This window comes from Myiozetetes cayanensis, unplaced genomic scaffold, assembly GCF_022539395.1.
Source record: "Myiozetetes cayanensis isolate MyiCay16 unplaced genomic scaffold, myiCay2020 scf2-11, whole genome shotgun sequence".
In the NCBI taxonomy this organism is placed as follows: Eukaryota; Metazoa; Chordata; class Aves; order Passeriformes; family Tyrannidae; genus Myiozetetes; species Myiozetetes cayanensis.
In genome coordinates, this window is record NW_026087411.1 from 21,584,323 (window position 1) to 21,594,288 (window position 9,966).

The 9,966-nt window shown below is 40.3% G+C and overlaps 1 protein-coding gene across 1 annotated transcript; it reads right to left on the minus strand.

The window, feature by feature from the left end:
- Positions 1-4: 4 nt before the first annotated feature.
- Positions 5-9,955, minus strand: MGME1 (mitochondrial genome maintenance exonuclease 1). Its single transcript, XM_050314544.1, has 6 exons — positions 9,845-9,955; positions 8,711-8,762; positions 4,452-5,050; positions 3,110-3,332; positions 2,530-2,662; positions 5-1,356 (listed from the first exon to the last, which is right to left on the minus strand). Exons 3-6 carry the CDS (start codon positions 4,972-4,974, stop codon positions 1,222-1,224), a joined length of 1,014 nt encoding a protein of 337 aa, XP_050170501.1. The 5' UTR covers positions 4,975-5,050; positions 8,711-8,762; positions 9,845-9,955; the 3' UTR covers positions 5-1,221.
- Positions 9,956-9,966: the final 11 nt, after the last annotated feature.

Sequence of the window (9,966 nt, forward strand, 5' to 3'; positions counted from 1 at the left end):
TCTACAGTGTTATTGTGAAAACTCATACATACAATTTAAAGAAAAAAAAAGAGAATGAGGCTTATTCTATGTCTTACAGACTTGATTTTATAAGCTTAAAAATTAACTTCTGTTTCAAAATGTTTATTCACAAACTTATTTGAAAAAAAAATCAAAACAACAAACACACACCTGTAAAAAAACCACCCCCCAAAAACCAACCAGCAGCTCTTCATTCCTCAGAACGCCTGGCTTCACAGCCACAAGCTTGCTTTTATACAAAAACTCACGTGGACTGGTGTACACTCTCACTGGACACTGGAGATCCTTCCACCTGGGAGCGCTTATTGTTGGCTCAGACTTCCGATGAAGTCAAGAGAGCTCAAGGCAGTTGCAGCCCTGGCCTGCACAGAGCTCACAATCCAAGGTACAGAGCCCATTTCCCAGGGCTCTTCTGCAGGCTGCACAGGCTATGTGTTAAGAAACTTGCAGGAGGAACCACTACTAATAGCCAAACTCCCCACCTTTCAGAAAACTTGCTGGAAATTTCTAAGAGTATCCTTTACAATTCTGCTCCTCTCTTATTGAGCCACTTCTGTTAAATTATCACTTCGCTGTAGTATTTTAAACAAGATTTAATGAGAACTTTCATTGTAATTCTTAGGACAGGTTTTCCAGTTGTTTTAAGAAAATCAACAAATAGTAACAAGCCTGTTAATAGAGACCTTTGACATGACCAAGAACTAAAAAAGAACTGACTGAAACCCAGTCTACTATATCAATTTCTTTATAATTTTCACTTCTCTCAGCTCAGACAATACAGATGTTCTTTTGCTTCAGTTCACCAACAATTTTCGAAGTCTTAGTTCTGCAACCATTTTTTTTCTCAAAAATTATCAAAGAAGGATGACTTGATTGAACAGTTTTACTTGATAATAACAACTTTCCTATAAACCTCAGGTTGTATAAACTGTGTGGGGGAAAAACACAGGCTAAATAAGTTGACTTTGTCCTGCATGGACCATTGAAGTCACCTACAACATAAGCAAATACATATTCTCTATTCAAAATTCACATGTGGGGTTTTTTCATTTTTTGGTTCTTTTTACAGTGGAAAAAATACCCCTGATGGTAAGAAATTAGTCAAAGTTATTCAAAAAAGAATGTAAACTAAAGTGGTATACTTAAAAGATTCTTCCTTTGTCTCTGTGCTGAGACCACTTGCTTCTTCTTAGATTCTTCTCAGTTTCTGTCCATGTACTCTTCAAGGCGCAAAAGCCACTTATTCCAGTACTGCAGGCACAGATCAGGATGCATGAAATGGGAATGCGCAGGGAAGCCATTCTTATAAGCAACCACAATGAGTCCACAGCGAACCTACATTCAAAACCAGAGGGCTGTCAGAAATTCAACATTCAGACAGAATTGTAAGAACTAAACCTCACTACAAAACATCATCATTACATATACATATGTTTCTTAAATAAGAAATGGGGAATAAAAAAGGGGAATAATTCATCATAAAATACTTGGAGACTAATATTCAAATTTTCCAAGAACCCAGACTCCAAAGCTCCAACCAGAGGACATGAACTTTGAGTATGAGTGATATTTATACCTTGCAGATGGTGGTAGAATTCCCAGTGACTGATGAGGTTTTGCCTGGGGCCATATAACCAGACTGATGCACTCTCTAGCATCAGTCTGAATGGAAACAGTTACTCAGGTACATTTGGATATTTTTCATACCTGACAAATCCAAAATCCCAAACAGCCAGTGGCAGTGGGAGGCAGGAAGCTAACAGCAGAATTCCAGAATTACTGCCCACGTTTTGCTCTGTAAGGATCACGTCTGTTAAGTGCTTGTGTTTACTGACCTCTACAGTATTCTAGAAGGTCCTTTGCACAACCTGTGAAAGAACCTGCTCTCTTCTGCTTCATATTTTGCCCCTTCCATGTTTGTATTGAACTAAAAATCCTTCAGGCCAAGCAGGCAGGCTAGAATTGCATTTGGAGTCTTTAAAAACATTATTCCACTGTCTTCTGATTAAGTGATTCACAACATACTGCTTTCCCAAGATGAAACACAGTACAGCTTTCAAACAGCAAATCCATCACTTAGTCCCTCATTTGTTAGTGCGATATAGCAACATATAATGCAAGCGAGGCCGTCCCACATAATTTTCCTGTTTGCAGGCTGTTTTGCTTTATTACTTCTCCTGCCCCTTCCTATTCTTGACACAAGTAAAAATCACACAGAACAAAGCCAAGTCACTGTGAGTTCATCTGATCTCCTAAGACTATGAGCTTCCCTTGGTCCCACTGAGCACGTCCTTAAAATCAGTGAAAATACACTGCTGACAGCCAAAGGCAGGAGCATTAGCAGGAGTAGCAGAATTATTTCCCAGTATGTCAGTGAACCTGATCTAAGTCTGGGCTCCTTTGTTACAAATCCTACCAACAGTTCCAGGTTCTAAAGGCAGTAGGCAGGGAGAAATGAAGATGACGTGGGTGCTGCTGCTTGTCTTGGCAGGTAGCAGACCTACTGACCTGGAAGTCATAGTTGGCATCATGATTTATGGCTCCAATATATGCTGCAACCTGTAATGGGTTGTCATAAGTATTCTTCAGAAATGGCTTTGGTTTCTCTGAAGTTTTCCAGTCAATCACACACAATTGGCCTCTGCATAAAAGAACAAGATAGAACAATGTTTTAAACTTAAGTAGTCACAAGTAAGAAATAAGGGAAGAGACAGCACATAAAGACTTATCACTCTCAGCCAGTTTCACCCTGATGTTATATTGCGCATTCTTATGTCTAAACATTTCTCTTTCACGCTGGCAGTTTAGATCTCAAAAAACAACACTTACTAATACTTGCTGCAGTTCCTGGCAAATGCTGACAATCAATTAACCCTGTCCCACTCATACCCTGCTCCAGTAAGGAACTTTCCACAAGAAAAAAACCAGCACTTCTGTCATCAGGTTCATCCAGGGAAGTTAATCTGTTTTGCTGGTCCTGGATATCTGTCCAGCTTCCCCCCCAGCCACTCAGAAACATACCAGCTGCAGCCTGGGACATGGCTTCCCACACACCACAGACATTACAGGTGCCTGAGAGGAACCTCACCGATACTTTGCCACGCAGTCTACCAGGCCCAGATACTGAAGGGTCTCGTGATGAACAGCACTTTCCAGAGCTTTCACTTCGCTGATATCTTCTAAGACATGTTCCACACTTGATAAGTAACCAGAAATAACACCATCTTTGCTCTTCTCCTTAATTGCCATCTCTTCAGACAGGAATATAGATTCCAAAGCTGAATGAAAGAGCTCTCCTTGGAGGAAAAGATCTGAGAAAAATAGGAAAAAACACATTTTAGACACTACTTTAGATTCATATTCTACAACGCAGCTCTTAAACCAGTCCTGGTTTTTGTACTGAAAGCTTGAGGATGTAGGGAGAAGAGAAACAGAAAATAAATTGTCAGCAGTGAAATTAGTATCTCTTATATTAATATTACTTTATTTTTTTAGTCTCACTAATTACTTAGAAACAAAATATGAGTTTTAATTTATTGTATTGAAAAGCATTTGTGAATTTCTAGGATTTAAAAACATTCTTGGCTGCTTTTGCTGCACTTGCTTATTCTCCTGTATCAGTTCATTTGAATGGAACTCATCTCCTGAAATGAGTGGGCATAGTTCTAGGAGTAAGGGCTTGTCTCAGAAACGATTCCAAAAAAGATAAATTTTCAACTGTTATATAAGGTTTGTTATGCCACATTATCCACTGAAGTGCTTAGTAATTAAAAAAGCATAATCACAGGATATTAGTTTTTAAAAGCATAAAAATTCATGTAAGGAGCACTCAGGTATTTATCAACCTGGCTACTTACTATCCCCTAGGTCCTTCCAGATCCCTTTCAGTCCTGCAGCTTGGAGGAAGTCACCTTTGTATGTCTTACGAAACGAAAACCCCTAAATGCATAGCAATTTCATGGAAGAGGCTGCATACACCGAATAAACTACACAGGTTCCAAAAAACTTAACCATAAGTAGCAGAACATATTGGTTGTTAAACACTCAAGATATTTCAAAATGCCCATTTCCATCTTGTTACAAAGTAGCTCTGTATTTGCAAAGAGGCTCAGTAACATCAGCTGGAGAATATCTACTTGTAAATAGATACTGTAAATAGAGAAACAGAGGCAGACACAATGAAGTAAAGGATGTCTACAGTTTAATTCTAATTCTTGTTGCCCACAGATTTCTAATCCATTTTAATGGTTCTAGAACAAAGACCAGAGCTTAGACTCATTGATAACAGGTACACTCACAACATGCTCTCATGAAATGGAAACAACTTAAAGGATTTCCAAAATGCTTGACCTGTAGGGCCGATACTGCCGCTATGTTAGAATATACCTGCCAGTTATATTCTACTGCAATTGCACTGTGGTTAGACTTACTTTTGGTATACTTTGCAAAACCATCTTTTCCAAGTTCCGCTATCATTTTCTCCTTCCATCTTTCTAAATAAAAGACTTGCTGTGGAGAGAGAGTTTGTTGAAGAATATGGGTAACACTGGGCATTTTTGTTTTTTGTAACGCGATTTTCCTGGGGAGGTTTGAATCACTGTTGAGAGGAGGAATTCTCTTGTTGGGGTTTATTAAAGGAACCCAGTTCTTGGGAGTCTTTGTCCCAGCTTTAACTGGAGGTCTGTGTTTATCTGGTGGCCCATATAACAAATTGTCTTCTTCAAATAATGTCTCCGGTGTTTGGGCGCTGGTTTTGTAAGACGTAACAGAGTAGACCAAGTTCTTGTACTTTTCTTGGTCAACTTGTTCGTAACCGTTTGCTTTTTTCTTTTTACCATAAATACATGCAGAAGTAGCCAGACATGTGTATGGGAACTGCTTTTGACAAAACGGTATTTGAACAAGCATTTCCAGTTTCCCTGGTTTCCTGGACAGTATCTGTAGGAATTGCATTCTGGCAAGAAGTATTTGTGAATGGTTAGTTTTCTTTCTTCTGTTAGGAACATCTGGAGGTTACAATATTTTCCCCCTGTGGACAAAGACATACATGAATTCCAGAGTCATAAAACTTTACAAATATCTTATTTTTGCCCTTGGCCAAAAAAAGAATTGCTATAATCAAAGTGTCCTCATATACTTCATACCACCAAAACATCTTCAGATAAATAAGAGAAAGAACCAATAAAAGCAATGAAAAGAGGAAATGGTCCTGAAAAGAACAGGTGCTGGTCTGCAAAATCTGAAACAGGGCAAGCACATAAGGATGTTGCAAGTAGCAAAAGCTTCAGCAGAGGACATTCCTACAGGAACTGTATCATTAACTGCCATGATAGTAGATACAAAAACCAGATCTGCCACAAACAAACCCTCAAAAGAGGGAGGGTGAAATAAAAAAAAAAGCTACACAGAAGAGAATGAAGCAAATCTATTGCTATGAGGTTTAAAAACGTTTAAGTTTATAGTGAATGTCCAACTTAAAGAGGACTGCTGTGGGGACAAGGTACCTTATGGAGAATAAAAACCATGTTTTTCTTTTGTAGGAGAAAGCAGACAGCAGCAGTATATACAATTGTGAGACCTGAGACTAAGAAAGCCAAAAGAGAAACCACATGTACTTCAAGTATCTTCAGACTCAGAGAAATCTTCTAAAGTTCAGCATAAAATATAAAAGTATTTTTCTAAACTGAATTTCCAACATAGCTGTGTTTTAAGACACTTAGGAAATTTAAAAGCAAGAGCCAGCAATAGTGTACTGTTTTGTAACTGCAGTGCTAAGTTCTAGGAAAGTTTTTTCACATGGATAAAATGTAATATCTGCATAGTGGCATTTCACTCAACGTTAAATACATGCAGAATTGAGGCCCTACTCTCCTACTGAAAGTTATCTGCTTACCATTAGAAAGTTCCCTCCACTCACTGCAAAGAAACAATCTGCAAACTACCATCAGCATTCCATTCCAGACAATACTTTCACGTTATTCTTTTCCTTCCCCACACTCCTTCCCCAGCACTTCACACACTGCCCAAGCTGTGTGCGCCACAGGAAACAAAAATGTACTATGGGGGGTTATTTTGTATGAACAAATCCCATGCTCATGCACAGCTGCTGTGGGGGTGCAGGCATTTGTCACACAGAACAGTTTCCAAAAATGAGTTTGTACTGGCTGCAGCTGATTAGATCAAAGCATCTCATAGCAAGAGGCTGAGACCTTAGACTTGAGTTCCATGAATATTGTTGTTCATCTGTAAAGGACAAAACCATTCAGCTGTACAAATTTAATCAGGAGTAGGCAGATACACTGCTTTTTTTCTTTATTGGCTTTATATTTTCACACTGACTTTGTATGGTCCAGGCAAATAAAAAACTGTTCTGTAAATCTGAAGGCATGCAGCCTGATACAAACGTAACCTCTCAAAAACAAATCCAAACACAGTAAGAACTCTGTGTCCTATAGCCATAGCATTTGTGACCCAGTACCAGGTGCCCTGCAGCAAGATCTGCCATCCTCTCGTGAGATGGTCTCGGTCTTTAGTAAGGGTTTCCTGTAATTACGATGCATATCAATCAAAACAGTTAATGATTTTAAAACTGCTTCAAGGTCCATAAGAGAATAATAGAGGAAAATAGTGAAAGTACCAACTGGTTAGTTCTGCTACTGATTTTTTAGTCTGATTAGACATAAAGCAAATCACCTCACAAGGGAAACCTTACCAGTTAAGATACCTAGAATGTGTCATTTTCATTTTTTAATCATTACACTATAGTTAATATCAGAGCAATTCCAAAACTGCTCTTCTTATCCAGCAGAACTGGGCTGGGTGGAGTTGCACTTGTTATCTCATTTTTCAATATCGAACAGCAAGAATGGTCATAATCATCTGAGCATCCTCTGACCTTCAGATTCCTGTAAAAACTACTCTCCTGCCTGCACAAGAGAGAAGCAGTTAGGTGCGCTAAGAAAGGACAAATCAGACAACTAAAACCATTTTATTGCCACAAAAGTATGCAAGTTCTGCCAAAAAACAGAACCACCTGCTTTAGACAGTTTGCAAAGCATGAAATTGGACTGTGTATTTTGTAACTTAAGTCCTGCCCTGCTTCATTTCATGGACATGTGAGGAAGTTTTACTAATTTTTGTGAAACATAATCAAAAGTTATGTTTCCTCTAATTTCTTAAATGATGTCATAAGCAGTTTCTGCAGCTGAGCTTGCTAGAAAATTGCAACAGCATAAAGAGGTAGTTTTTACATTATACGTTTCAAATCTTCAGTTCACCTTGGGTTTCCAGTCAGTGAATTTTGCATGTCTTCACTATTACTGCCAATTGTTTCAATAAATATAAGAAGCTCCCCATGTTTTGTCATTTCACCATCATGAAGCAGCTCTCTTCTGCAAATCTGCTACACCAGGGTTTGCAGCAACCCATTCTTCTCAGAGACCATCACATTTTTAATAGATCTTTCAGTGTTGGAATGGGATTGGTTACCTGGCAGAATCTGCCCTTTGCTAAAAAAGAAATAACGAATGATGGTATCACATTTCAACAGGTTGTCAGTCTGCTGTAGGAGGTAACAGAAAAACAGCAGAAGCAGCAAAGAGATACATAGAGGTGAGGCTTTAATACTGTAAGAAAATTGCTTCGCTGTATTTTTTTCATCATAAAAAGCAGTGCAAAAAATCCTTTCTTGGGATTTACCTCTAAATAAAGGTATGATTTAAAAGAAAACAGGAAAAAAAATATTCTTTTTCCGATGTAACAGTATGTAAGCTTGTAGTTTCTTGGGCTACTGTTTGAAGACCATTAACATGTGCATTGATTGTCATTGTGTATGTGCACTAATCAGAACAGAATAAATGTTAGGTCAGTGACTGTATATTTTTTTACATCAACCACAGTTTTTTGTCAGCTGCAGAAAGCAAGATGATACCTGATTCAGCATAAAGTTCATTTGTACTAAGCTGCCTCCTCAACATTTTTTAAGGAATGAATTTATACCAGATCAGTGTTTTGAACCATGGAGCTATTGAAATATGGAACATTATGAGCCCTAGACCTAATTAACAACACTGCTTCAGTGAGTAGTATAAATTTTGATTTAACAGCATGTATTACACTGGAGTAATACCTGTGGAAATGTTTGTGCACTCTATGAACTGAACCACCAGGAGAGTTTGTCCACTGCTGTCCTATTTTATAAAAAGAAAGAGGTTCTAGAATTGCTAAGAAATAATGAACACTTGTGTCCAGCTAAATAAAGAAGCATGTGTCTTTCAATAAATCACAGTGGCATTTCTGTGCAAATAACTTACATTTACAAGAAAGAAATGGAGTTGGAGTGGTTTGGATCTACTCTTGCCTCCAAAGAACAGAATTTAATTGATATTTCACTCTGGGGAAGCGTTTCCCTTCTCTCTGAAAGGGTTTGTGGTTGAAGACTGGCAGAATTGCTTCAATTGTTGCACGATGAGCCCACTGGAGAAGTGAACACATACAAAACAACCCGGAGGAAAGAAAAAGGGGGAAAAAAAGGAGGACTTAACTTTCCCCAGCAAGCTGAATTTGCAGCTCCAACAATAACTGAGCTAACAAAACTGAGGAAATTTTTTTCCCGGATAGGAATAAGTGGCTTAACAGAAGGAAATTAAAAGGATCACTTAAGAAAAAGTTCACATCTATAAAAACCTACCTCTAATTATAGTTTCGGACAATAACCAGCAAGGCTTTTTCTCCATAGCCACCTGTCCAGCAAACAAAAGCACTAGCTTACTTCAGAGATAATAAGAAAGAGCCCCACTAAACACAGCTATGGATCTGTTGCTGTGTCCCTAACTCCAGGAGAAGAAATGCACTGATGAAGGTATAACTTTAAGTTAACATCACAGGCTTTTCTCTTGAAGAAGTATTACTAAGTGATGTAGAAAGGCAACAGTACCCTATATTCTCTTTGTCTTTTTTTCTGGCTACAACTTAATAAGGCAGGGCTTTGACAGCTGTATCACTTTTAGAACTTTATACACTTGCCCAGTCCCTGCCCCCAACCTCTCCTCCTTGGTTCCCTGCAGTTTGTAAAATAAATTATTGAACCTATACAGGCTAAAAATATACCTTCCTCTTCTGTGAAGTTTAGAGCATGGAGAGAGAAAATTTAGCAATCCAGTTTAAAGCATAAGCCCACAGGGCTACCCTGGAAAAATATTCAAGCTTCATTCGCAGCTCAGCATTGAGAATGAAATTAGTGGGAAACAGGGCTGTAACACGACGTCAGCGTTTTTGGCGACCTGTGCGAGTTGGGCTAACACCGGTGACCAAACTTTCTCTAGCAGACAGACAACGCTTCTACACTCGCACCAGGCCCCTGGAAATGCGACAGTGCCGGACAGCCCACTCCTGTGCAGGGCTTGCCTCTCGGATAAGCCGCTCTGAACAACAATCCCCTCCGGACGCGGGCATACCCACCCCAGCCACGGCAGCCCGGCCGTGCGGCCCAGTCGATGGCAGACCCGGAGGCAGGGTGGGCAGGGTTCACCCGCCGGGGGTGCAGGTCGGGCCCGGCTCGCCTCTCTCTCGCCCGCCCTCACGACTCCCGGCACGGCCCCACGGCCCTCCCGACCCGCGGCCCCTCGTTACCTCAAACACACTTCCCGCCACCGCCGCGGGCACCAGCGCGCAGGCTCGCCCCGCCCGCCGCCGCCGCGTTCACAGCGCTGCCCTCCGCCTCAAGGGAATTGTAGTTCTTCCAGCACCCCTTCCCCTTCGCGGCAGCGCCCCGAAAGCTGCGAGAGGGGCACGCCTGCTCCATCTCGCTCTCTTGGAGTGTTACCTGAAAGGCTCCGAGGAAAATAACCCAAATCTTTGAATGCAAGGGAAAAAAATGTGGCGTTGTGCCGCCATCTTGAATGAAGGCAACAAGCAACACTCTGCTCTCAGCCCAGATGGCGGCCG